Raw genomic sequence first — 27,837 nt, 5'->3', positions numbered from 1 at the left:
TTCAATGCCATTCTCAAAATGACAAAATTGTAGCCATCGTGGAGGGATCAGTTCTTCCCAGAGGTTAGGTTCAGGGATAGGATGATGTTCCTAGAAGCAAGGTGGAGAACACTTTTTTTCTGCCAAGGGCTATCTGGAGAATTATAACACCATTTTTAGGCCAAACAAAATGATCAGCTTAAAAGTGAGCTTCCTGGGGCAGGCACTGTGGTGCAGTGGGTTAAGCCACAGCCTGCAGCATCAGCATCCCATATGGGTGCTGGTTCAAGTCCTGGCTGCTCCACTTCTGATCCAGCTCCCTGCTAATGCACCTGGGAAAGCAGCAGAGGATGGCCCAAGTAACTGGGTCCCTGCACCCACATGGGGAACCTGGAAGAAGCTCCTGGCTCCTGGTTTTGAATCGGCCCAGCTCCTGCTGTTGTGGCAATTTGGGGAGTGAACCAGCAGATGGAAGATTCTCTCTCTGTCTCTTCTCTAACTTTGTCTTTCAAATAAATAAATCTTTTTTTTTTAAGTGAGTCTGTTTTAGATTTATTAAATTTGAAGTTCTGCCCGCGGTTGCCTTGGCAAGGCCAGACCAAATTATTTTGTGGTCTTTGTACCACCTGTGAGCCAAACCTGTCCCCCACCCCCACACCCACTGTAAGGTGTAGCAGTGAGAGAGCTCCTTTGTCACGATGGAACAGCCACAAATTTGTACCTGCAGAAACATTTCACAGAGCCATACACTCCTCCCCCTTCCTCAGAACACACTGATGACAGCTGAACAATATCTGTTTGACTGAGCAGTACTGTACTGAAGTCACTCGCCTGGTTTCCATCGTGAGGCTGTGACTATGTAAGGTCTGTGCCCGGGGAAAGCTGGGGGAAGGGTACACAGCAGCTCCAAGCTATTTTTGCAGCTTCTTGGGAATCTCAAACTGTTGATGACTGCCAAAACAATTTTTTTTTTTTTAAAAAGAAGTACTTTGTCACCGGCAAAACCCAGTCCCCCAAAATAAAGAGCAGAACTGCAGTGGGTTCTCGCTGCCTAGTGTGCGTGGGGGAATGCGGTATAGACTGGTGGCTCACATCTGTAGCTGTGGCATGAAGAGCGATGCCACTTAGCTCTGCCATGTCCCTGGGCAGGTGCGTGCCCCACAACACACATGGAAGAGCCAGTGGAACAATGAGGGAAAGCCCTTCGCGCGTTAGCAGCCTCCGGCGATGGTTGCAGTGCTAACTGTTGTGAATTCTGTTATTTTGACAAGCAGTAGTTGCTATCTCATTGTCAATTTCAAGCTGCCCTTCCATTCTTGGCAGTGGATTTAGGCTCATCTTTTTTTTTTTTTTTTTATACTTAAATATATACAATCTTTATTATCTTCCAATAAAGCTGAAAAGAATTGGAAAAAATATATATGGGACTTCTATATACAAATTAACAATATGTAGGTTGATCAGTAAAAAACTAGATTACTTTCATAAAAATCTTGCAGAGAATTCAATTGTTTACCAATAACTTCACTAAGGACCATGATGCAAAAGCAACCAGAAAGTAAACTATCTGAAAATGCTTTAATAAATAAACATATAATCTCCTTTATATTACTCTCCTTACAACAATTTCTGGAAGTCAAATTTTAGACATCAACTAATATTTTAACATAAAACACGTTGATGGTAGTTTTACAACAATTTCATGCTGATATGTACGCTGATACAATATTAGTAACCATAAAATGCAACAAGTATTATGGTCAAGATTAAAGATTCTAAATTACTAGAAATCTCTAGAATATGAAATAGTTTAGGTATTATCACTGAATTTTTAAAAATGGGAAAATTTGTAAACTTTTAAAATTATCGGCTTATTTTAAAAAATATATTAAGTTCTAAAAATACGTATCAGGATGGGAGGCTGAAGGGGAGGCCGTGTCTGAGACGAGGTCGATGAGCAGCTGCCAGACCCCAGTGTAAGCAGGGTCACAACTAGGCTTAGTCATGGAAAGACGTCCTCCACGGACGCTTTCCCTCTCATTTATACTGCTGCTTGTCTTCCCTAAAGCCCTTGCTTTGGCTCTAGCTCCCAGGAACCCTTCATCCTAAATACACACTTTTTTAGCTTTTTCTCTCTTTTTTTGCCCCACACTTATAAAACACTGAGCTTTGGTGAGCTATCAATCTGTGGAGGAGAAAAATCACAGAGAAATCAATGGTGAAACTTTACCCAAGTATGAGAGCGCTAAAAAAATGTAACTGATTAATCATTGTTTGCCCAAAAGCATTCTTTGTTTCTCTTCCAAGTTGAAGATGACTCTTCATACATTTCCTTTTTCCATATGGGCACCTTGGCCTTTAAATTATCAACGGCATAGCTCACAGCTTCAAGGGATGCAGCCCTGTGTGCTGAGGACACAGCAATGATTATGCTTGCTTCTGACACCGGAACTAAGCCAAGTCGATGGAACACTGCTATGTGTGTGACTGGCCACTTCTGCCTGATGTCACTACAGATTTTCCTGACCTCGTTTTCTGCCATTGGTAGATAAGCTTCATATTCTAAGCTAATGACTTTCTTCCCTTCAAAGTTATTTCTCGTAGTCCCTACAAACAGGGACACTGCACCACAGGGTGGAGAAATCACCAACTGCGAGACCTCATCCACGGAAAGTTTCTCAGCAGTGAATTTTATTATATCCTTAGGTTTCTCTTCAACATCATCCATATCTTTCCTACATGGCTTAAATGCACTAGCCTCCACTAATGGGGAGGATAACAGCAATTTCGTCTCCGGGCTGAAGCCGGAGGAGCTGATCTCCAAGCTCGACATATTCTTGACGAACAGCAAATATCACCTGATTTCTAACATCAGCCAACCCAGGATGTCGAGCTTCTATCTCTTTCCACAGCTGCGATGCTTTTATTTCTTGGGGCACAGAAATGGTCTCGGAACGAACTCCTGCTATTTCAGCACTCTTTGCAAAATACAATACTTCAACCTGGCACCGCTGCACCATCGCTCCGAGGACCCCGGGACTGACTGACAGGCGCAGAGGCCGATGGGCAGGCCCCGCGCCGGCGCAGAGCGCAGGCGCAGCACTTTTTTTTTTTTTTTTTTTTAATACTCATATTGAAATTCACTTCTAGGAAACAACTAAGCTGGTGTAAGTTTTAATTAATTAGGTATAGTTATTTTGATTTTAGTTATTGGCACATTTATTTACTCCTATTCTTATAATACCAGTAATAATAACTAGGATTTATCTTTTTAAATAATCAGTTTCTAATTCTCCAAGTGCTCCCTCTACAGATTAGCCTTGAACCTCACAGCAAGGTGTGATACAGGTAGACATTTTTAACACCCATGTTACACATCAGGAAAGAAATCAGAGCTGTGAAGAGACCTGCTTGTTCTCCACTTGGTGGCCGGAACCAGCCTGATAAAACACAAGTCAGATGGTGTCATTCCCCAGCTGAAATCTCTGGGTTCCCACTGCACTCAGCGCAAAGGCATAGGCCCTCAGCACCTGTTCCCTCTGCCTGGAACTTCCCCAGGGCACCCACATCAGCTTGGCCCATTCCCTCATTCCAAGTCTGTCCTCAGAGGCCGTTTCTCTCTGGAGCTCTCTTCTCTGCCCATGAAAAACTATAGCCTATTTCCCACCCCCCCTGACCCTCTGGTCCTGCCTGTTTGTCCATGGTCTTTATCATCTTCTATAATACTATTTATCGTAGATTCCTCTCTGTGAAGATGTGAGTTCTATAGGGACAAGGGTCTTTGTTTTATTCATGGACATATCCATGTCTACCACATAGTAAGTGCTCAGTCCATATTTGCTGTGTGAGTGAATGAGAGCAGATATAGAGTTCCAGGTTAACAAGCTACTTAATGTATGCAGTGTGTTCTCTTTGTTGTCTGTAGCAAGATGGACAGGAGGGGAAAAAAAATGAGGGGCAAAGGTTTAGCACAGCAGAGCAGTTAAGCAGCGTTGGATGCCATCATCCCCTGTCAGAGTGCCAGGCTCCACTCCCTGTTCCAGCTTCCTGCTAACGCCCACCCCAGGAGCCGGCAGGTGGCGGCTCAAGTGGCTGGGTCTGTGCCACCCACAGGGGAGACCTGGATGGAGTTCTTGGCTCTCAGGAATTTGGGGAGTGCATCAGTAGATGAGAGCTTGCTCTCTTTCTCTCTCTCCCCCTGCTCCTCAAATTACCAACAAAAAATCACAAAGATATTTTAAAATATCCTTTTTATAAAATAAAAGGAAAGGGTTGTTTAGTTAATCTGCAAGATTGCTTAATCTAGAACTCAAAGAATTGGCCTAACTGTGCTCTCAGAAGTTGCTTTCTCAGCGCTTCCAATTGTGCTTTCCCCAAGGGAACATCCTGTTTCTTAAAAACATCTTTTGGACCTAAGTCACAGGTTGTCTTTTTTCCAAACCAGTAGAGGACCCAGCAAGAGGGGCGTGAACCTTCATAACGGAGTCAGATAAAAAGGGGAACAACTCGCTGTCAGAGGTGCCACCCACCACCCACAAGCAGACGACTCACTCAGCTTGGGACCAAGTGGGTGGGGGGCGGGGACAGGGTTTGGGCTATAAAGCGCTTGGGTCTATTCCAGTCTGGTGGTTGTCCTTCATCTCAGGGGGAAGGGAGAGGGAGCTGGGTTTGCCTGGTGTCCATCCCAGCTTGCCAGTGAGTCTCTCAGTGGGAAGCCAGTGCCAACCAGGCAGAAAAAAATTCAACTGCAAAAATGAAGCAAAGAACAGTGGCCTCGAATGCCCAGCCAGTTTTGGGGAAAGTTTTCCAGCATGGCTTTCTCCTCCCCCTCCCTCAAGAATGTCTCCCTTATGGCATACACGTGAGCTTGAAAGTCTTTGATTAATCACCCTGCGATACTTCTTGGCAAGAAAACCACACGCGTACATTGAAATTGGGGGAAATTTTTCTTTTGGACTGCTTATGCCTGTGAGCAGTTGGAGCCTGTTCTGGCCTTGGTGGAGGCCCCGGGGGCTTTACCACCTGCCTGTGCGGAGACATACTGTGATAGGTTTGTCGCCGGCAGGTGACTCTGAGTTGGTGTGGGTGCCTCGTGCCAGGATATTTGCTGCAGATCGTTTTCCTGACCTTGTGTGCACTTTGAAAAGAAACACAGAGAGGAAGAGTAACTTCCTGCCTGATCTAAAACCAGGCCCCACCATGGCCAGTTTCACTTTCAGCACTAATACCTCTGACACTGACGGCCTCCTGTTGGATTTTTTACGTATGTTTATTTGTTTATTTTTCATTGGAAAGCCAGAGACAGAGAGAGACATCTTTCATCCCCTGCTCCACTCCCAAAGTGTCCGTTACAGCTGCGTTTAGGCCAGGCTGAAGCCAGGAGCCAGCAACTCTATCCTTGTTCTCCCTATGGGTGGTGGAGACCCAAATACTAGAGCCATCACCTGCTGCCTCCCAAAGTCCACATCAGCAGGAAGCTGGAGTCAGGACTCGAACCCAAGCACTCGGACATGGGATGTAGATGTAACTGGTGACTCAGCCACTAGGCCAGGAGTGGGGAACATCCAGCCCACAGCCATTTAATAAGGCCGACGAAGTCATTTGATCTGACCCTGCCAAGGCACCTGCAGGCGGGACTCAAAATTCAATACATCCATGGCAGGCTAATTTTCGAGTTGATAATTTCGTATGGCATATGAATGATGTCATAAATCTCCAAATAGCCCTTGGCAGAAAAAAGGTTCCCCATTCCTGTAAAATGCCTGCCTTCCTCTTTTAGGATTTTTTTAGGGGATCATGGGTCTTAATGAAATAAGCCTTCTGTTTTGCTGTGTGCCTGCTCTGCCCTCATGACCGGTTTAGAATATTGTTTTGTAACTGTACTCACGTGTTTCCCAAGTTTTGATAAGAGTGACTGATCAAATGACAGATGATAAGCTGTAAATGTCTTCCCCAGTATATAAAAGATTCTACTGTAATAAGTAACTCCCCATGTCTTCTGATTGAGCCAAAGCCAATTTTTCGACAGAAAAGCCAGATTTTGCAGGTGCATGGAGCCTGCTGAAGTGTGCATGCCCTTTGGGAGCTGAGGACTGGGAAGGGTGAGAACCCAGGTGCCCAGAGCCTGACCGAGACCCAGTGCTCCGCAGGGCGGAGGCTGGCGGGGCTCGGTTCTTTTTTCCTAAAACCAATACCTGACAAGTGCCAAAGGCCAGTTCTTGTTCCATCTGCTGTCACCCCCTCTTTACAGAAGAAGAAAGGCTCCTTTCCCCTGTCTGGAATCACTCCAGGGCAGCAGCTCGCAGAGGTTTGGGGCTCAGGGTCCCTGTAAGTCTTCAGAATTGCTGAGTCCCAGAGAACTTTTGCTAATGTGGGTTACAGCTCTCCATTGTTTCTGAATGAAATGCTAGCAGTTGTGCATTGGGCGGACTGTAATGTTCACGTATGGTACATTTCTCTATTTAAAAACCAAGAAGATTGGATTTGGGCTGTTTCCACTATAAAAAAATGCTTGAAGAGATAAATATATTTTCCCTGCTTGGACAGTGCACAATGTGTACATGTAACAGCATAACATAGCAACCTATAACTATGTACAATTTTTCTATTTTAAAATTAACTAAAAACAAGAAAGAAATTAAAACAGGCAACCCTTTTTTTTTTTTTTTTTGACAGGCAGAGTGGACAGTGAGAGAGAGACAGAGAGAAAGGTCTTCCTTTACCATTGGTTTGCCCTCCAATGGCCGCCACAGCCAGTGCGCTGCGGCCAGCGCACCGCACTGATGCGAAGGCAGAAGCCAGGTGCTTCTCCTGGTCTCCCATGCGGGTGCAGGGCCCAAGCACTTGGGCCATCCTCCACTGCCCTCCCGGGCCATAGCAGAGAGCTGGCCTGGAAGAGGGGCAACCGGGACAGAATCCGGCGCCCCGACCAGGACTAGAACCCGGTGTGCCGGTGCCGCTAGGCGGAGGATTAGCCTGTTGAGCCACGGCGCCGGCCAACAGGCAACTTTTAAAACATGAGAGTGCCAAAGCACATGCTCTATTGATTAATAAAGCCATCATCACATGACATAGAGCCTCTGGAAAATTCTTCTGGAAGACTCCATCATATTTCATGTGACAATGCAATGAAAAAGATAAATAATAATTTTTAAGAAAACCCTCTTCACTCTGAAGACCCCTAACAGGGTTTCTGAGATCCCAGGTGCCTCTGGACCACACTTTGACAAAGGTTGCTGTGATGCATTTTCTTGGGGTTCAGAAATTTCATAGAAGATTACAGATTTGTTCCCAGCAAAAAGAGTGAAACTACGGTTTATGTTTAGGAATTGCTTAAATGGAGCTGGGCATTGTGGTTCACTGAGTCCAGCCACTGCTGGGGACACCCACATCCTGTACGGAAGTGCCTGGGACCAAGCCCGGCTACTCCGCTTCCAGTGCAGCTTCCTGCTGGTGCAGCCTGGAAGGCTTGGGCCCATGCCACCCACACGGCAGACCTGGATGGAGTTCTGGGCTCCTGGCTTCGGCCTGATCTAGTCCTGGCTCTTGTGGGCATTTAGGGGGTGAACCAGCAGATGGAAGATCTCTCTCTCTCTCTCTCTCTCTCTCTCTCTCTCATTCTGCCTCTCAAGTGTATGAAAATAAACAAACGTTTTAGAAAAAGAACTACTTAAATGTTTTCAGTTGCATCCTAACAATAAGTATAATCAATCCAGAGGAAGTATTTTTCCAGTCTCGATGTGTCTATGTGTTTTTGTGGCCAAGAAGCGTCATAAGGCGAATAATCACAGACTTTGAGACCCATGCATGCATGCGTGATGGAAAACGGGCTGCTGGGAAGGGCTTGCTTCAGTGGGCGATGTCCCTAACAGGATATTCACAGACCATCAAATTACACCCTCTGCAGCTGTTTAAGTTACAAAAACGTTGAGAATGCAAACCTCAAAATCTCTGAGAGGCTACACATATTTTTAAAAATTATTTACTTATGAGACAGAGAGAAAGAGAGCTCCCTCATTGATTCACTACTCCAAATGCCTGCAATAGCCAGGGCTGGGCTGAAGCCCTTGGAGCTTGGAATTCAATCCAGTCTTCCACGTGGGTGGCAAGGACTGACCCTCTTGAGCCATCAGCTGCTGCCTCCCAGGGTGCGCACTAGCAGGAAGCTGGAGTCCGGAGCAGAGCCGGACTAGAACCCAGTCACTGTGATACGTGTGGAATGCAGACATCCCAGTCTGCATCTCAGCCGCTGCACTAAACGCCTGTCCCCACATATATTTTTGAAACTTCATTAGAAGACATAAAGTCCCTGGAGGCCGAATTTTCAAAGAAGTTATTTTTTAGATGTGTATAATGATTTTGAAATAAATATTCTTCTTTATAAGTATTTTCTATATTTTAATTTTATTTATTTATTTTTAAAGTTTTTTTTTTTTAATTTGAGATGCAGAGTCACAAAGAGAGAGAGAGAAAGACAGAGAGAGGTCTTCCATCCGCTGGTTCACTCCCTGAGTAGCCACAAACAGCCAGAGCTGGGCCAGGCCAAAGCGGGGAGCCAGGAGCTTCTTCTGGGTCTCCCATATGGGTGCAGGGGCCCAAGCTCTTGTGCCATCTTCCACTGCTTTTCCCAGGCCATTAGCAGGGAGCTGGTTAGAAGTGGAACAGTCGGGACTCGAACTGGTGCCCATATGGGACGCTGGCACCAGAGGCACAGCGCCAGCCCCCATTAATAAGTGTTTTCTAAACCACCACACAAATAAGTAGGGAGCTCTCTTTCTCTCTGTCTCATAAATAAATAATTTTTAAAAATATGTGTAGCCTCTCAGAGATTTTGAGGTTTGCATTCTCAACGTTTTTGTGATTTAAACAGCTGCAGAGGATGTAATTTGATGGTCTGTGAATATCCTGTTAGGGACATCGCCCACACAGAGGTCAACAAACTACAAAAAGAGATGGCTCCCGTCTGGGATTTCAGGTTCTTGAGCCCTTTAAATTGTCGACAGTTTAATTAAGCAATCCAGTGAATTTAGGGTTTCCCTCCAGCCTAAGGGAAGCACTCCTCATCTTGGGAAAGTAAGATCCTGTGAGGTGCCCATCACCTTCTCAGTGAGACATCTGAAAGCTAAAAGGTCACCGCCAATTCGCAGAACAGAACAAACTTTGTTTTTCCCAATCAGGAGATCACAGACACCTGGGGCAACCTGGGTTTAAATAAATAAATAAATAAATAAATAAATAACAAAAATCCACCCATGCTGAATTTTCTATGTACATTCAACCACTCAGCAGAAGTACTGGTGTCAAAGAGATCCAGCTTTAATAGGGGTAACTTTCTCTTTTTTGTAAATATGTTTTTTTAAAGATTTGTTTATTTATTTGAAAGGGAGAATGACAGAGAGAGGAAGAGAAAGAGAGAGAAAGATCTTCCCTCCACTGGTTCACTCACAACTGGCTAAATCCAAGAGATGGAACTCTATTCTGGATCTCCCACGTGGGTGCAGGGACCCAAGCACTTAGGCCACCTTCTGCTGCTTTCCTAGGCACATTAGCAGGGGACTGGGGTAGAAGCAGAGCAGCCGGGACTTGAACCCGCACCCACATGGGATGCTGGCATCACAGGTCGGTAATTCACCCAGCGAGCCACAGCCCAGGCCTGGGGATGATTCTCTTAGGACACAGCCCTCCCCGCTGCAGCCGCCGCTTGGCCCCAGCCCCACACAGCCTGGGTCATGCAAGCATCGGACGTGGCACAGCCTTTCAGGGCTGCTGCCTGCAGAGCTTCCCTCAACACCTTCGTTGCCTTCTGAGTTTCAGTTATGTGAACCCTCCGTTAGTGACAGGTTTGAATTTTAAATTGTCAGATGGAAAAGTTCCCACCCACATAGATGGGTAGAAGGAAACATAGCAAGTTTTTCAGGTAAGAAGCGAATACTGGTGGATTTTCTAGAATTTTGCCTTTTTCCAGTTCTTGAAAGTCATGTGCCACATGATGCTTTTGCATGCCAGAGAAAAAAAAGTTTCCAGTCTCCACGAAGTAGTACTCGCATTGCCTCTTACGGGCTGGTGTTGTGGCACAGTGGGTTAAGCCACCACTTTTGATGCCAGCATCCCATATCAGCGTTAAATTAGTTCAAGTCCCGATTGCTCCATTTCTGACCCAGCTCCTTGCTAATGCACCAGGGAAGGCAGTGGAAGGTGGTCTGAGGGCTTAGGTCCCTGCCACCCACTTGGGGAACCCAGATAGAATAACAGACTCCTGGCTTCAACCTGGCCCAGCCTCTGACATTGTGGCCATTGAGGGGAGTGAACCAGTGGATTGAAGATGTAATTCTGCCTTTCACATAAATAAATAAATAAATCTTTCTTAAAATAACCTTTAAGGAGTCATGGCATTGTGGTGCAACAGATTAAGCCACCACCTGCAATGCTGGCATCCCATATAGGCACCAGTTTGAGACTCTGCTACTCTGCTTCCAATCCAGCTCCCTGCTATTGCACCTGGAAAAGCAGTGGAAGGTGATCCAAGTGTTTGGGCCCCTGCCCCCAACATGGGAGACCAGGATGGAGTTCCAGGTTCCCAGCTTCAGCCTGGTCCAGCCCTGGCCATTGTGGCCCTTAGGGGAGTGAACCAGTGGATGCAAGATTCTGTCTGTCTGTCTCTCCCCCACCCCCATAACTCTGCTTTTCCAGAGTTTTTTTAAGATTTATTTATTTATTTGAAAGGCAGAGTTACAGAGAGGCAGAGGCAGAGGCAGAGAGAGAGAGAGAGAAAGAGAGAGGGAGAGAGAGAAAGAGAGGTCTTCCATCTGCTGGTTCACTCCCCAAATGGCCGCAATGGCTGGAGCTGCGCCAATCTGAAGCCAGGAGTCAGGAGCTTCCTCCTGGTCTCCCACGTGGGTGCAGGGGCCCAAGGACTTAGGCCAGCCTCTTCTGCCTTCCCAGGTCATCAGCAGGGAGCTGGATCAGAAGTGGAGCAGCTGGGACGTGAACCGGCACCCATATGGGATGCCAGCATTGTAGACGGCAGCTTTACCCGCTACACCACAGCACCGGCTCCGTAACTTTCATCCTATCATCTTAAGGGTCCAGCCCGTCAACAAGATGCAATCTTGTTGGCATGAACCTTGATCATCCAGTTCAATTCATCATTATTAGTTTCTCCATTCTGGAGTGTTTCCTCCCCTCAATCCACTCTCCAAAATATCGCCTTTGGAAGAAGTTGCCATGCACAGCCACACAGAATGAGTGGAGATTTGTGCTCCATTTCTTTGAGCATCCACATAAAGTCTTTGCAGTTCTTCTGCACAAGAAATATATATATATTCACCCCTATTTATTTATCACTTCTTTATGTCAATATAGACTCAAGGATATTTATTTTGTACTTTGGGTTATGATCCAATGCTACTTTATTGATTTTTCTTGCTCCATTTTGTTCTAGCTTTGGCCACTGAGACCTCTTTGCATTGGAATCTTGTCTCTCTGACATACCCCATCCTTGTTTGTATGCGTGTGTGCATGCATGTGTTCAGGTAAGCATGTGTAGGCGTGTGTGTGTGTGTTATAGTTCACCACAGACTTCTAATCAGCCATTTCTCTGAGGAAGCCTGATTCCACGTCTTGGAGAATGGTGTTAGAAGCCAAGATATAGGGGTCAGCCCTGTGGTGTAGTGGGTTAAAGCCCTGGCCTGCAGTGCTGGCATCTCATATGGGCACTAGTTCGAGTCCTGGCTGCTCCACTTCCAGTCCAGCTCCCTACTAATGTACCTGGGAAAGCAGTGGAGGATGGCCCAAGTGCTTGGGCTCCTGTATTCACATGGGAGACCCAGAAGGAGCTCCTGGGCTACTGGCTTTGGATCGACTCAGCTCCGGCCATTGGGGCCATTTGGGGAGTGAATTAGCATATGGAAGATCTCTCCGTAACTTTCAAATAAATAAAATAAATCTTAAAAAAAAAGAAACCAAGATCTGGGTAACCTTCCTTTCTATTTAAAGTGAGCGAATCAGTCATTATTATTTTTATTTCAAGGATGTCTTGAAACCTCTGAAATGATAGACTTTTCTTCATTTAACATGAGTGTCTTCTCTTCAAGTAGTCTTAATGCCTTGCATTTGTATAATCATTCCTTGGGAACTTATCAGCTTTTACTCAGTGCAGCAAATCATTGGACATTTTTTAAATTGTGGGTTTCGTTATTGGTTCTGGTATTCTGAAGTGTACATGGCATAGTGACATAGTAGTATGACCTGGGGTATGTATACCCCATAGTAGTATGACCTGGGGTATGTATGCCCCATAGTAGTATGACCTGGGGTATGTATACCCCGTAGTAGTATGACCTGGGGTATGTATACCCCATAGTTGTATGAACTCGGAGTCCACTTTTTAAAAAAGATTTATTTATTTATTTAAAAGCTGGAGCAATGGAGAGAGAGAGAGGGGGAAACACACACACACACACACACACAGGTCTTCTATCCACTGGTTCAATCCCCAAATGGCCACACAATAGCCAGGGCTGGCCCCAACCAAAGCCAGGAGCCTGGGACTCTATCCAGGTCTCCCACATGAGTGCAAGGGGCCCAAGCACTGGCACCATTTTCTGCTGCTTTCCCAGGTGTATTATCGGGGAGCTGGATCAGAAGGGGAGCAGCCAGGACTCAAACCAGGCCTCTGCTGTAGAATGCCGGTGTTGCAAAGCAGCTGCTAACCCTGCTTCACCACGACGCTGGCTCCAGAATCCATATTTTTTTCTCATGTTGTGTCCTGTGATTCTCGTATCCTCTTACAGTCATGGAGAAGTTTCACTGATAGTGCTTCATTACATAATGTCTCACCATTAAGGATCGGGGTGCATGAGAACAGCTGTGTTGGGGACCTGCACTGCCTTGGTCTTGCCAGGGTTTAGCCCCAGGATTGTTTCTCTACGGCCAGCACATTTATGACTGGACGCAGTGGACCAAGAAGTGAAAGCGCCCCTCACCACAGGATTCTGACGGGCAGGAGGCTGTTTCTCTGCACCTGCTCTCACGGGTCTGCTTCCACTCCAGGTCTGACCGAGGCGGCCATCTTCAGCTGCGAGGCCCACAACGACAAAGGGCTGACTGTGTCCAGGGGTGTGCAGATCAACATCAAAGGTGAGTAGCAAGGCCAGATGGGAGGTGGCGGGGGGCCCCAGTGGGAGCACCGCAGCCAGCTCCCTGGGTTTGGGTCCCAGCTTTCCCTCTGACGGTGCTTGTGACCTTGTCAGACAAGTCACCTCGGCTATTTGGTTTCAGAGTTCCCTTCTGAAAGGTGGAGCCTACCTGTTGCTCAGACTTAAAAATTGAATGCAAGGAAAAGCACTTGCAGCAGTGTCTGGCCTGTTCAGTCTTAGGGTTAGCTCTGCTTAGAGAAGAATACAAGATACAATGTTTACCCTTTTCACTCCTGAACTTGTCATTATTAACCCTTAAAGAGCCCTAGCCAGGGCAACCTGGGGACATTATCCAGGGGATGCCCTGACACAAGCCTCTGTCAGCTGCTAACTTGGGGTGGGGGAGAGAGGAGAAGGGAGCAGAGAGCAGTCAGCCTCCTCTGCAGGCACCTGCTGCTTCCACCCCCCTCTCTCCTAATCCCCCTCTCCCTCGAGCTTCCTCTGACCTGGGATTTTCTACCCTTAAAGGCACAGGTTTGAAAGGCCCTCAGGCTGAGGTGATCCGGTCCATCTACCTTGTTCTCCCTCCTGTGTGATCTAAAATGTTTAAATCTGAAACTTGAAAGAAATATTGTGTTTTTTTTTTTTTCTGTTTTCAAATCATCCTGCTTACTGTCATAGAAATTCACGCCAATGTGATGGCGTACTGATTCGTCTGAACTTGATCTTGAACGGTCCTTGTTGGGTTGTGGGCCTTTCACCTTCTCCTCAGGGAAGCAGTGCGAGAAACAGCAGAAGGAGTTTCACTAGGAGTTAAAGGTTGGGTGCCTACGCAGGGGCCTCGGAGTTACACAGGAAATACTCAAAATAAAATCTAACAGATGAACACTATGAAGGGCGTTTTCCAAAAGTCCATTGGAATAAAAAAACGCACAAGGAGGAAGTGTATAACTTCCTTCCTTCATTACAAATCCCATCATTACAGTTTTCAAAGATATGTTGGGAATTTCAGAAATGCACAAGTGGGTGTAAATTTGTAATGATGTTCTCAGAAAGTATCGACGTTTTAACATTTAAAATGCATGAAATGAACAGCACTTCTTTAACTTCATGCTTTACACAGGATCTCTACTGAGACTTTTTTTTAAAAAAAATATTAAATCCTGTTTCTGAAACTTCTATTTTTGGCTTTCATTTATTTTAAAATTTATGTCAAAGCAACCAAGACTCCCTTCTTGGACTCTGTAATTATTTCAGTGTTTGTGGTCCAATTCTGATGTGGAAATGTGGATACTTGAGGGCAGGTCTACAAATAATCTGTGTAGGGACGTGAGTCCTGCAGTAGGCTGACTGCTCTCCCTTGCCAAGCTGCGTGTCTTTTAGTAAAACTGAAGTTCCTGAGCAGGGGGCCCGGCGCACACTTACATGGTCCCAGATCGCCTTCCACTCACCTCCTGTCTACGCCATCGTCCCGTCCGTCCACCACCGCCCCTGCCCGGGCCTCATCTGCGTGTGGCCTCATTCACTGCCCCTGCCGCCCCAGGCGCAGTACTAGTCCCATCGCCACCTGGAAAAGAGCAGGAAAGAGCAGGGATGTAACCAACCCCAGGGCCATGTGGCTGGGTAAGTGGTAGACCAGCCTCCCCAGTCCCCGCTGGTGCTCACGCCAGGGTGCTGGCTGCCCCCTCATGGGACACAGCCTCTGGTGTCCTGTCGGGTAGCGGGACAGACCTCAGTTCTGGTCCTGTTCTGCTAATGACCTCCCAGGGACCTTTGCCAAGTTGTCATTTCTCCGGTCCTCATTTTGCTCATCCGTGCATGGAATTGGAAGATTCTAGCGATGACTGAGGGACGAGAAGCTCAGACAGTGTCTTAGTTAAGCACCCAAGGATGATAGCTGTCGTTTTTACTGGAAGTGTCATTATGATTAAGAATTAAATTTAGGTCGGTGCCGCAGCTCAATAGGCTAATCCTCCGCCTGTGGCGCCGGCACACCGGGTTCTAGTCCCGGTCGGGGTGCTGGATTCTGTCCCAGTTGCCCCTCTTCCAGGCCAGCTCTCTGCTATGGCCCGGGAGTGCAGTGGAGGATGGCCCAAGTGCTTGGGCCCTGCACCCCATGGGAGACCAGGAGAAGCACCTGGCTCCTGGCTTCGGATCAGCGCAGCGTGCTGGCTGCAACGGCCATTGGGGGTGAACCAACAGAAAAGGAAGACCTTTCTCTCTGTCTCTCTCTCTCACTGTACACTCTGCCTGTCAAAAAAAAAAAAAAGAATTAAATTAGTAAAAGGAATTAAGAGTCCTCAAACCGCAGATCCTTCTTAGCTCCTAACTGCAAAAGCTGCTCTTGACCCCAGTCATCTGATGTCACTACACACATGATGTGCACACAACCTCGCCAGCAAATGCAGTTGGCTACACACACACACACAGACATGGTACCTCCCTCCTCTGTGGACGGCATGCTCTGATCCTTGGTTGACATGGGTCTCCCCATCTGGGCAGTGCACTCCACGTTCCACGTGACAGGGCTCTGACCACTTGCCCCCTACCTAGCATACTGGAGCCCAGCCAAGTGGCAACCCGGAGTAAGGCTGAGAACACATGCTTGGTGAAGGAGCCGAACGTCTCCTCACTTCACCAGTGAGCAGGAGAGTGGGCCAGTGGACTGCTTCTCAGGCCCAGGCAGAGCTGTCTTTTCCCTGAAAGGTTTATCTGCAGGTGCATGGGATAACTTCATTCCCCTGCTCACTGAAAGCTGGTTCCCTTTTGCTCATCTCATGCAAACAAGGTTGGTGGGTATGCACCTGCCTGGCTGTGTAGCCTCCTGTGTTTTGCAAGTGTGTCTGCATGTGTGTCTCTGTTTTTACCTAGCAATTCCCTCCCCGCCTACCGAAGTCAGCGTCCACAACAGGACTGCGCACAGCATTCTGGTCTCCTGGGTCCCGGGTTTTGATGGCTACTCCCCGTTCCGGAACTGCAGTGTTCAGGTAACTCTCCGGAAGAAGAGGGAAGTTGTTGTCTGCTGTTCTGGGGGGCCACCTCATTTTCCTGCTTCCTGAAGATGGCACTGAGGGCGTTTCCGCAGCTGTGCTGAGCCCTGTGACCTGCCCCCTGCACCGTGTGCGCCGTGCACACCAGATGTCATGGTGCTCTGTGTGAAGTCATTTCCTTCCCCTGCACGGTCCATGACCCAACCAGGAGAGCAACCTGTGTCCGAGGGAGAATGAGCCCCAGGAGGATCTTAAAGGTACAGAAGCGCATCCGTAGATGAGGGCTGTCTTGTGACCAGGCGTGCAGGCTGCCGGGTGCTCCTCACGTGACTCCCCCAGCGCTAGTGCCATGAGGGACAGATGGGCCAGCACGTGAGGGGCCATCTGCACTATTGAATGTATGGGGAGCACCCTAGTCAGCGTCTCCTGGGGAAAGCTGGGGATTACGGGCCTCGCAGAGTCTTCAGCCACTTGTAACCACTACGTGATATTGGTATGAAACTGTGCTGTAAGAAGTCTAGGTCAGCCATCCCAAAAAATACCTTGCCATGATGGAAGCTCTGCTCCTGAGTGTTCACTTCCTAAAAATGGAAACAGTGGTGATAACCCTGTTGCTTACCAAGTGCCCACAGTGGCCCAGGAGCTTTTGTAGAAATCGTCTTGCTTAGAGCACACCCCCACTGCGGGCTCAGAGCACTCACACCGGCTATGAGTGGCAGACCTGGAGTTCAAGGCCAGGAAGCTCTGGATCCACAAGCAGAGCTCAGAACCACCTGCCACCCTGTGCGGGACACTGTGCGTGGGAACAGGTCCTCAAACACCTCAAGACCTGCTGAAATATATGAATTCGTTCTGCTTTGTACTTCATCACACAGCACAGTCAGGAGTGGTTCTTAGGTTCCTAAATGTCTGATCTTATCCATTAAAAACGTGTTAGCCTGAGAAGGCAGTCATGCCAACCCAACTTAGAGAGAGTGACTTCCAAAGAATTTTGTGTTGACAACCAGATGTTTTTAATGCCAAATGGAATTAATTTCTCTGTTATTAATGCCTCCCACTCTTATCTAACAGCTGCTCCTTCTCTGAAGAATAAAAAGCATATTATCCTCAAAATAGCCTCCTCCCTCATCCCAAACTTACTTAATTCTTACCCAAAGTTATTTGTAAGCCTCCCAGATCCTGGTAAGTGGTAAACATTCTTACTGTGTCCACAATTCCCCACCAAAGAGATCTCTTTTTAAGAAATATTTCGTTTGGAGGTCTAATTCACATACCATAATTGTCACCAATTTAAACTACACAAGCCAATGACTTTCAGTATGTTCATATGTGCATCGTCTGTATTCAGAAGAGATAGTGGCCTGTTGTCTGTTTATGATAGCTTTTTCTGGTTTGGATATCAATGTAGTAATGGCTTCATAGAATGAGTTGAGAAATATTCCCTTATTTTCTATTTCTTGGAAGAGTTTGTAGAAGATTGGTTAATTCTTAAATATTTTGTAGAATTCACCAACAGAGCCCTCTGGTCCTGGGATTTTTCTTGGTGAGAAGTCTTTTGAATGTTAGCTCAATCTTCCTTGGAATGGGTCTATTCAGATTTTCTATTTCTTCATGAGTCAATTTTGGTAATTTGTGTGTTTCTAGGAAGTTGACCATTTCAACTAAGTTATTTAATTTCTTGTTATGCAATTGTTCATAGTAGCCCACTGTAATCCTTTTTATTTCTTTAAAAAAAAAGATTTATTTATTTATTTGAAAAGTAGTTACAGAGAGGCAGAGGCAGGAGCCAGGAGCTTCTTCCAGGTCTCCCACGTGGGTGTAGGGACCCAAGCACATGGTTCATCTTCTTCTTTTAATATTCTTTTAAATATTTAAATATTTCTAAAGATTTACTTATTTGTTTGAAAGAATTACACAGAAAGAAGAGAGGCAGAGAGAGAGAGAGAGGTCTTCCATCTGCTGGTTCACTCCCCAACCAGCCGCAACAGTCGGAGCTGTGCCGATCCGAAGGCAGGAGCCAGGAGCTTCTTCCAGGTCTCCCACCTGGGTGCAGGGGCCCAAGGACTTGGGCCATCTTCCACTGCTTTCCCAGGCCATAACAGAGAGCTGGATCAGAAGTGGAGCAGCTGGGACTCAAACCGGCACCCATATGGGATGCCGGCACTGCAGGCGGCGGCTTTACCCACTATGCCACAGCGCCAGCCCAAGCCATCTTCTACTGCTATCTCAAGCCACATTAGAGTGCTGGATTGAAAGTGGAGCAGCCAAGACTTGAACTGGCACCTATAAGGGATGCCCACACTGCAGGTGGCAGCTTTACCTGCTATACCACAGTGCCAGCAGCTCCAATCCTTTTTATTTCTTTGAGTTAAGTAATAGTGTTCTTTCTTTCATTCTTGATTTTAATCATTTGTCTTCTTATTATTACTATTTGGTATAGTTAAAGGCTTATTTCCTTTCATGATTTTTAAAAATTCATCCGTTACCGGTGTCAGACCCGTGTACTCTGATATGGAGCTCAGGTGCCTGAACCAAAGGCCACCCCAGTGATCTTTTTGAACAACTACTTTTTTGCTTTGTGAATTTTTGTTATTGTTTCCTTTTCTCTATTTTCTTTATTTATGCTTTAGTCTTAATTTCCTTTTGTCTGTTAGCTTTGGCTTAATTTGCTCTTTCTGTAGTTTCTTAAGGTAAAAGGTTTGGCTTTGATTTGAGATCTCTTTTTAAATATAGGCATTTACACTGTACATTTCCCTCTATGTACTACTGCTTTAGCTGCATCTCATAAGATTTCGTTTTTTTGTTATTTTTTCTTGTACTTTTGTTTTTTTGTCATTTTTTTTCTAGTAATTTCTTCTTCTTGGTTATTTAAGAGTGTGCTATTTAATTTCCACATGTTGTAAATTTCTCGAATTTTCTTTCTTTGTTGTTCCTAATGTTAGTCCTTTATGTTTGGATAATATACTTATTATTATCTCAATCCTTTTAAATTTATTGAGCTTCTTTTTATGGCCTAGCATATGTTCTGTCCTGGCGAATGTTTCACGTATACTTGAGAAGAATGTGTATCAGGCTGTTGCTGGGAAGAATGTCTCCTATATCTATGAGTCACACGTAGTTGGTTTTATTTTCATTTAATAGAAAATGAAAGTAAGAGATAAGTTTATTTTGGTGTAAAAAAAATACTTACACTTTCCATAAGCTCCCTGAAATAGCTTCGTCACCTACTTGGACTTCTGTTCCCTTGCTGATCTTTGCCCACTGGTTCTATTATTTTAAGTTGAGAATTGAGTTCTTGATTTTTGTTTTTGAATCGTTTATTTCTCCCTTCACGCCTCAGTTTTCGCTTCACGTATGTTGGGGCCCTGTTGTTAGGAACAACCAGAGCCCTGTTCCCTGGAAGTGGACGTCCACAGGTGTGGACGTAACCGAAGCACACGCCAGCCCTTGCTGAAGCTGCTCCCAAGCTGCTAAGCTTTCAGGAGAGCCCGAGAATGCATGGGAACTGTTAGTGTCAGGCAGGCTCTGAGCAAGCGTGGCCCCCCACCTTGGGAGAGTGCGTCTCCGTAGACCTGAAGGGGGCGCTCGGATGCCTGAGAGGTCAGCCCTGGAGGTGTAGAGGGGCCACACCCATCTCCAGCTGCTCTGTCTCTTTGACCCGATGTTGGGTTGTCATGGCATGCTTGAAAGGTCATCCTGGAGCAGCCAGATTACAGACCTTCTTGCCCACCCTGGCTGCTGCGGTGCAGACTTGGGTGTTCTGCCCATGCCTTGCCAGCTGGCTGCGCCTCCCGTCCTCCATTCTGCTTCCCACCTCAGGTAGGGCTGCCAGATCTAGCAAACTGGAATACAGGTCGCCAGGGCAGGCGTTGGGTGCAGCAGGTGAGGCACCACTTGAGACACCCAAATCCCATGTCAGGGGCCTGGGTTCAAGTCCTGACTCCAGCTTCCTGCTAATGCAGACCCTGGGAGGCAGCAGGTGATGGTTCAAGTAGGTGGGTCCCTGCCACCCAGGTGCAAGACCCAGGTGGAGTTTCTGGCCCTTGACTTGAGCCTGGCACAGACACAGCTATTATGGGCATTTGGAGAAAAGAGTGCTGTGTGTGTGTGTCTGTCTGTCTGCCTGTCTTTTCTGTCTCTCTGCCTTTCAAATAAATAAAATGAGAAAGCATGATACATAGTTATATTACAGGTGTAAGCTTGTAATATGCATATACTAAGAAACTACTTGTAGGGCAGGCGTTATGATGCAGTGGGCTGAACCTCCACTCGGGATGCCCGTATCACCTATCAGAGTGCCTGGTTCGAGACCCGGATACTTTGTGCTTCCAGTCCACCTAATGCACCTGGGAGGCCGTGGATGACGACCCAGAGTACTTGGGTTCCTGCCACCTGCGTGGGAAACCCAGGGGGAGTTCCTGCACCTGGCTTCAGTGTGGTCCAGCCCTAGTTGTTGTGAGCATCTGGGGTGTGACCGAGCAAATGGAAGGTCTCTCCCCGCCCCCACCTCTTCCCCTCTCCTTCTCTCCCTCCCTCTTTCTGTCGTTCTGGCTTTCAAATAAATAAACTCTTGGCTAATGATCTGAAACACAGATGTCCCTCAGTATGCTGAAGTTTTCCCTGGCAGTGCACGTGGGGACGGCCAGCACGAGCTCTCCCAGTTCTTTCAGTCTGCTGATCAACAGTGCGTTCCCGTTCCTGAGGGCACCCAGTCCAGGGTCACCGTTCACGCCTAGTTTAAACTCTGACCCGGTAACAAATGCAAGTTCTGGACGAAATTCAATTCCATGCACTGGCAGGACACACCCTCTCACTTCCTTCAGTCGTGACGTGGGTTCCTTTCTTCACCCGTTTTTGGGTCCCAGGCTCCGTTTCTATTTTTAGCTCTCCCACGTTGTCCTCTGTTCCCCCAGGCCCACTGAGATGGACTTTTCCAGAAAGCCTGTCTTCCTGGAGGAGTGGGCTCTCCCAGCCGGTCCCGGTGCCTGGGAACTTCCCCTGTGGCTCTGCAAATGGGGCGGGGGGGGGGGGGGGGGCGGGGAGCTAAAGGCTTTCCTCCTCCTCGGGAGGGGGCTGCTCACCAGGAAGCCGCTCTATACGCTGAAATGAAAACACAGACCGTCGTGTCGGCCAACAGCCACCACAAGGCCAGCACGCGGCTCTGTGTCTCCTCTGCGGGCTCCTGGGGCCAACCTGCACCTTCCTGCCCCGCTGGGGTCTGAGTCAGGGGCGGACCGGCCCCCGCACCACCCTCCTGGTGTCTACCGGGGGAGTTGAATTCTGAAATGTTTACTTCCTGTCCCTTGGCTTACATTTCAGACGCATGCACTCTGAAATCACAGCGTTGCGTGTCCACACCCATAACTGCCCACCCGTGAGGAAGCAGAATATATTCTGTGGATTGAAGATTTTCTTCCGCCCGTTGCTTCTGGTTGCTTCTGTCTGATCCAATACTATTTTTTCTCTTTGCTGACTTCACAAGTTGTTGGGGGAGGGGGCAACTGACCCTAATTCCTATTCCCGGGCAGGGAGGCGCTTATGGAAAGGAGTGGAAGTGTGGGCTAGGACTAGCCTTCCACTGGAATCCGCCTCTCTTGCCTGTACATCCAGAGATTTGGAGAGGGATGTGGAGAGTCTGCTGGAGTTCATGGAGGGAAAGAAGAGGAAATATGTTCCCAGGAAATTTGGAGAAAGTGCCTGGTTGAGATGCGATCGACCTTTTCCTATGTCGTCTTCCCCCCACCAAAAAAAAAAACAAAAAACAGCCATCGTAAAATCTCTACCTGTGTGTGCTTTGGGAGTTGAATTTCTTTTGGGGTGGAGCAGGGTAAGAATCAGGCACACACTAAGTAGCCTCAAAGCAAAGCAGGCATGGTGGTAGCACCATGAGGCGAACACAATCCATCTTTTCTTTTTAATTTTTATTAGTTTATTTGAGAGGCAGAAAGAGATCTCCCACCCACTGGTGTACCCCTGAACGCCTTCAGCAGTCAGAACTGGGCAGGATCCCAAGCTAGTAGCCGGGAACTCAGTCCAGATCTCCTACATGGGTGGCCCGGACCCAACTACCTGAGCCAGCTGCTGCCGTCCAGGGTCTGTGTTGGCAGGAAGCTGGGGTCAGGAGCCAGAGCTGGGAATCGAACGTAGGTACTGTAACGTGGCACATGGACATGTAATGTGCTGGCCCCAATCCCATCGTTAACTATGTTTTGTTTTGTTTTGTTTTTTAAGATTTATTTTGTTTATTTGAAAGAGTTACAGAGAGAGGTAGAGACAGAGAGAAAGGTCTTCCTTCCACTGGTTCACTCCCCAGATGCCTGCAACTGGCTGATCCCAAGCCAGAAGCCAGGAGCTTCTCTGGGTCTCCCAAGGACTTGTGCCATCTTCTACTGCTTTCCCAGGCCACCGCAGAGAGCTGGATCAGAAGAGGAACAGCCAGGACTAGAACCGGTGCCCATATGGGACGCCGGCACTTTAGGCCAGAGTGTTAACCCGCTGTGCCACAGCGCCAGCGCCTGTAACTATGTTTTTAATGTTATTTGAGAGGGAGCCCTTGCTGCAGCCAGGAGCCAGGAACTCAGTCCAAAAATCTCTCTTTCAAAGCAGGATCTGGGAAGCTTCGTCTTCAGAGGACCAGAGGCTTTTGGGCTGTGCCAGTCGCATGCAGCGCCTGTTGCCTCTGGTGCCTATTTTGTGAAAGAAACCATGAACTTGGACGGTCACGAGAGAGGAAGGGCTGCTGTATGTTATTTTATGGAGTAAATGAGTTACAGTCCTTCCAATACAAGCATTTGCTCTGTTCGCTGCCACAGTGAGAATCCTTATTTTCGGCATTTCCCCCAGGTCCTCAATTTGGGTCACGGAGCGTGAGTAACCGTGTTGCGGGTGGAAACACTTGCGTGTGCCCAGACAGGAAGCAGGCCCTTCCCCTGGTGCAGAGGAAAGGCCACGTGTACCGACTGCGTCCGTGCCCAGGATCGGACATTCCCGCCACCTTACTAACGCCAGTCCACGTCTTCACCCCTCATGCAGGTCAGGGACGTCGATCCGCTGAGTAATGGCTCAGTCATGATCTTTAACACCTCTGCTTCGCCACATCTGTACCAAATCAAGCAGCTGCAAGCCCTGGCTAATTATAGCATCGGCGTGTCCTGCATGAATGAAATTGGCTGGTCCGCCGTGAGCTCCTGGATTCTGGCCAGCACGACGGAAGGAGGTAATTCTGGGGATTCACAATGAGTCTTCCCCCTGGTGGTGTGTGATTAAACAAAGCCTTCCCAGTGGTCTCTGGAAAGTAGCTCCTGAAAACGGGCAACAAGGTCATTCCTTCTCTACTTTAAAAGCACTTGGTGTGCCGGCGCTGTGGCTCAATAGACTAATCCTCCACCTTGCGGCGCCGGCACACCGGGTTCTAGTCCCGGTCGGGGTGCTGGATTCTGTCCCGGTTGCCCCTCTTCCAGGCCAGCTCTCTGCTGTGTCCCGGGAGTGCAGTGGAGGATGGCCCAAGTCCTTGGGCCCTGCACCCGCATGGGAGACCAGGAGAAGCACCTGGCTCCTGGCTTCGGATCAGCACGGTGTGCCGGCCGCAGCGGCCATTGGAGGGTGAACCAACGGCAAAGGAAGACCTTTCTCTCTGTCTCTGTCTCTCTCTCTCTCACTGTCCACTCTGCCTGTCAAAAAAAAAAAAAAAAAAAAGGCACTTGGTGGCAGAACAGGCTGAGCATCCCTAAGCCAAAAATCCAAAATATGAAAAGCCCTGAAATCCAACAGGAGGCTCAAAAAATGTGAGATTTGGTGGCATTTCTGATTTCAGATGAGGGATGTTCATTTGAAAATACACTAAATGTGCAAATTTCCCAAAACCTGAAAAGTCCCAAAATCTGAAATACTACTGAAATACTACTGGTTCCAAGCATTTCAGATAAGGGATACTCAACCTGTCCTTACTATGTATAGATAATATTTTCTTTTAAATAGGAAAATAGCAGCAGCATAGTTAAAAATGTATTATTTTTATTTAAAGTCTAATGCACAAAAGCCTTTTACTCATAGTAATAAACTCAGGAAAACTAATGATGTGAAGGTGGCTGAGATTCACCAGCACCTACTAACACACCACACACTACAGGTGCTTTATTTGCATTATTTAGTTGGATATGGTAACCATGTAATAAGTACTACTATCTTTATATTATCTTGTTCAAAGTGACTTTTGTTTATGTCTTTGCATTTTCTTTTTTTTTTTTTAAGATTTATTTATTTATTTGAAAGTCTGAGTTACACAGAGAGAGGAGAGGCAGAGAGAGATAGAAAGGTCTTCCTTCTGTTTGTTCAGCCCCCAAATGGCCGCTACAGTCGGAGGTACGCCGATCCGAAGCCAGGAGCCAGGTGCTTCCTCCTGGTCTCCCATGCAAGTGCAGGCGCCCAAGGACTTGGGCCATTCTCCACTGCCCTCCCGGGCCATAGCAGAGAGCTGGACTGAAAGAGAGCAACCGGGACTAGAACCCGGCACCCATATGGGATGCCGGCGCCGAAGGTGGAGGATTAGCCAAGTGAGCCACAGTGCCGGCTCCCAAGAAGTGACTCTTTAATGAAGCCTTCAGTCACTCTGCTCAGTGCCAGTCTCCCTTTCAGTAGCTGGGCCCATGGGTTCTGAGCTTTTGGTTGTGGTTTGGGGAGAATCCCCTTGCAGAGCTAATTACGCTTCTTTCATCTCTTCTTCAGCTTTCAAATATGTGTCGAAATTCCTCTTCTGCTGTTGAATTCTTTTGCCTTGTGAGTTCATATGTTTTAAAATTCCTTACTGTTGAGGCCAGCGTTGTGGTGTAGCGGGTTAAGCTGCTGCCTGGGATGCCTGCATCCAACCATGGATCAAAACTTCAAAAGCATAATTACACCTGTACTAAACATGTTCGGACTTTTTTCCTGTTTTTAATTAAAAAAAATTTTTTTTTTTCATTTTATTTGAAAGGCAGAGAAAACCTACAATAGACAGGGCTGGGTCAAGCCAAAGCCAGGAGCCCTGAACTCCATCCAAGTCTTCCATGTGGGTGGCAGGAACCCAAGTACTTGGGCCAGCATCTGCTGCCTGTCACGCACATTAGTAGGAAACTGGATCAGAAGCAGAGCATGCCGGGACTCTAACTGGCGCTCAGATAGGGGTACAGGACTCCAAGCGGCAGCCTAACTCGCTGTGCCACAGCTCCTGCCCTCCATGTTTTAATTTGCTGACCGATCCTCCCTTTGCAGACCCCAAGCCAGCTGCCACTGGACTTTACCATGGCAGTTTCATTCTTGGCTCGGCCACATTCCCCACCTGTGCCTGTGTGCCCACAGAGGCAACCTGCACTCAGCCCTGCTGACCGCGCCCTGGGGTTCTCTTGCCAGCCCTGTTCCAGCTGTGTCTGCTGTGCTTCCTTGGGCTCCACGAGCACCCTGGCTTCCCCCGTCCTCCTCCCTCCTCTTCCTATTTAACCTTGGGTGCTCAAGGGAACTCTTCAACTTCCGAAATGAGTCTTGAGGCTTCGGTAACCTAAAACGCCTTGTTTGCCAATGCTTGTGCTATTTCTGCCGGTCTTGGTCTCCTTGGAGAGCTTTTTGTGGACACTGGAACACCAGCACGCGGTGGAAGCCGGGAAGGGAACGAATCCACACACGGGCCTTGTTTTGTGCTCCTCACCCTCCTCTCCTTTCTCTTTCTAGCCCCGTCTGTGGCACCGTCAAACGTCACTGCGTTTCTCAACGAATCTACTAATAACGTGGACGTGAGATGGACGAAGCCTCCGATTAAGCGGCGGGATGGGGAACTGGTGGGCTACCGGATCTCTCACATGTGGCAGAGCGCAGGAACTTCTGTAAGTCGGCCCCTAAACATATGCTCATTATCTCCTTTGGGCTTGCTGCCTTAATTGCTTTAGAAGCTCTCATTTTGTCGCGGAAGGATCTGGTGCAATTGAATTCAGCAAGACAGTTTTCAGCGTGACATAAACACTGTCATCCAAATCAGAGGTGCCTGAATAATTGGTTCTTTTTTTTTTTTTTAAAGATTTATTTGTTTGTTTGAAAGGCAGAGTGACAGAGAGAGAGAGAGAGAGAAAGCCATCCTCTGGTTCACTCTTCAAATGGCCACAACAGTCAGGATTCAACCAGGTCAAAGTCAAGACCTGGGGACTCCATCCAGGTCTCCCTTGTTGGTGGCAGGGGCCCAAGTACTTGGGCCATCTTCTTTTGCTTTCCCAGGCGCATTAGCAGGGACTGGGTTGGAAGTGGAGCAGCCAGGACTTGAACTTGAAATGGTGCTTATATGGGATGCCGGCATTGCAGGCTGTGGCCTAACCCACTGCACCGCAATGCCGGCCCCCAGTTACACAATTCTCAGGAGTCTGTTGGGGCTCTGCTCACTCACCATCCATCCGCTCATTTATCAATTCCATCAATAGGAATAGAGCTCATCACCTGTTTTCACCCAGTTCTTGCCCTCAGAGAGTTTCGGCTTTGATGGAAAGACAGCGTGGTGACCCAGATAACCATAGCTGGAGGTCAGGGAGCTGCAGTGCCTGGCATGGCAGCACTCACACCTTTCCTTCTGGAAGTCTCAGAGGATGCCTTCCTGAAGCTGGCGGGGGACGGAGGACGATGAGGAGTAAGCAGACTCCCACAGGAGAGAAGCAGACGTGCAGGCGTTTATCAAAACTGCTGTTTCCCAAAAGCGCAATTGGGATTTATCCTTTTCTGGCCGTGGTTTACCTCTGAGGAAGCAGGCTGATGGAAGCAGAGGTGAAAGAAGAGGGCTTAGCAGTCAGTCCCTGCTGTTCTGTGTCCATAAATGTTCCCTGTACAGCAGTAACCCTGTTGTAAGTCACAGCTGGGCTGTGTTCTGATGCAGCGGGTGAAGCTGAGCACCAGTTCAAGTCCCACTTCCAATCCAGCTCCCTGCTAGTGTGCCTGGGAAAGCAGCAAAGGATGCCCCAAGTACTTGGACCCCTGCATCCACCTGGGGGACCAGATGGGCTCCTGGCTTCAGCCTGGCCCAAGTCTGACCATCACAGCCATGTGGGGACTGAGGCAACGGATGGAAGATCTCTCTCTCTCTCTGTCCCTCTGTCACTCTGCCTTTCACATAAGTAAAGTCAATCTTTAAATAAATAAGTAAATAAATAAATAAAAGGTCGCAGCTAAGACAGAGGCTGTGACTCCTTTCCCAGGCTCCTGCCCCAAGGCATTTCATTCCAGGGGCCTCTGGAGTCACTGTGTGTCCCCGTTGGCTGAGCTGGGTGAACCAGATGTCTGTCTGAGAAAAAGGCTGCTCTGCCTGCAATCCTGAATACTGAGTGTAGATACGTAAAGATTTGGTAATCATGTTCAGATCAGTTGGAATTTTTCTGGTTGGCACAAAGTAGGGACTGCCAGCAGACATTGGAACAGTCTGAAAACAAACCATTGTGTTGAAAGAGCTACCGGCCGTTCTTCCAGCTTCTTCTGGTGTGGGGGAAGCTACTTTTCTGGAAGGCTCTCTGGAGCTGAGGCCGGCCGGAGGCAGCAGTGACGAAAACTGTATGAGTGACCCGGAGCTGGAGCGCCCCGTGCACTCCACGCCCTGAGCGCTGAGTTGCGCTGTGCTTGTGCGCTGTCCCTTGTTCCCAGCAGCCCCCTCGGTAACTGGGCACAGCATGGCCCCAGCGAGGGCTCTGACCTTTCCAGCCAGCTCATCCCAGGCAAAGGTCGTCTGCATT

The 27,837-nt window shown here is 47.8% G+C and overlaps 2 protein-coding genes across 2 annotated transcripts in view; one reads left to right on the top strand and one right to left on the bottom strand.

Annotated features, from left to right (window-relative positions):
- The window catches only part of MERTK (MER proto-oncogene, tyrosine kinase), a 117,079-nt gene that overhangs the window by 42,569 nt on the left and 46,673 nt on the right, over nucleotides 1–27,837 (top strand). The window contains exons 5-8 of the mRNA XM_062209848.1: nucleotides 13,030–13,116; nucleotides 15,987–16,102; nucleotides 23,138–23,321; nucleotides 25,808–25,959. Coding sequence (XP_062065832.1) covers nucleotides 13,030–13,116; nucleotides 15,987–16,102; nucleotides 23,138–23,321; nucleotides 25,808–25,959 — 539 coding nt within the window. The remainder of the gene's footprint in view (nucleotides 1–13,029; nucleotides 13,117–15,986; nucleotides 16,103–23,137; nucleotides 23,322–25,807; nucleotides 25,960–27,837) is intronic.
- Nucleotides 1,495–2,910, bottom strand: LOC133772854 (molybdopterin synthase catalytic subunit-like). Its single transcript, XM_062209849.1, has one exon. The coding sequence runs from the start codon at nucleotides 2,810–2,812 to the stop codon at nucleotides 2,243–2,245; it is 570 nt and encodes a 189-aa protein (XP_062065833.1). The 5' UTR covers nucleotides 2,813–2,910; the 3' UTR covers nucleotides 1,495–2,242.

This window comes from Lepus europaeus, chromosome 13, assembly GCF_033115175.1.
Source record: "Lepus europaeus isolate LE1 chromosome 13, mLepTim1.pri, whole genome shotgun sequence".
In the NCBI taxonomy this organism is placed as follows: domain Eukaryota; kingdom Metazoa; phylum Chordata; class Mammalia; order Lagomorpha; family Leporidae; genus Lepus; species Lepus europaeus.
Note: the sequence above shows the minus strand (reverse complement) of the source record. Positions and strands in the feature narration are given on the sequence as shown.

Bases quoted from the DNA above. Each gene is read 5' to 3' on its own strand.
- LOC133772854 (XM_062209849.1), bottom strand. From the start codon at position 2,812: ATGTCGAGCTTGGAGATCAGCTCCTCCGGCTTCAGCCCGGAGACGAAA.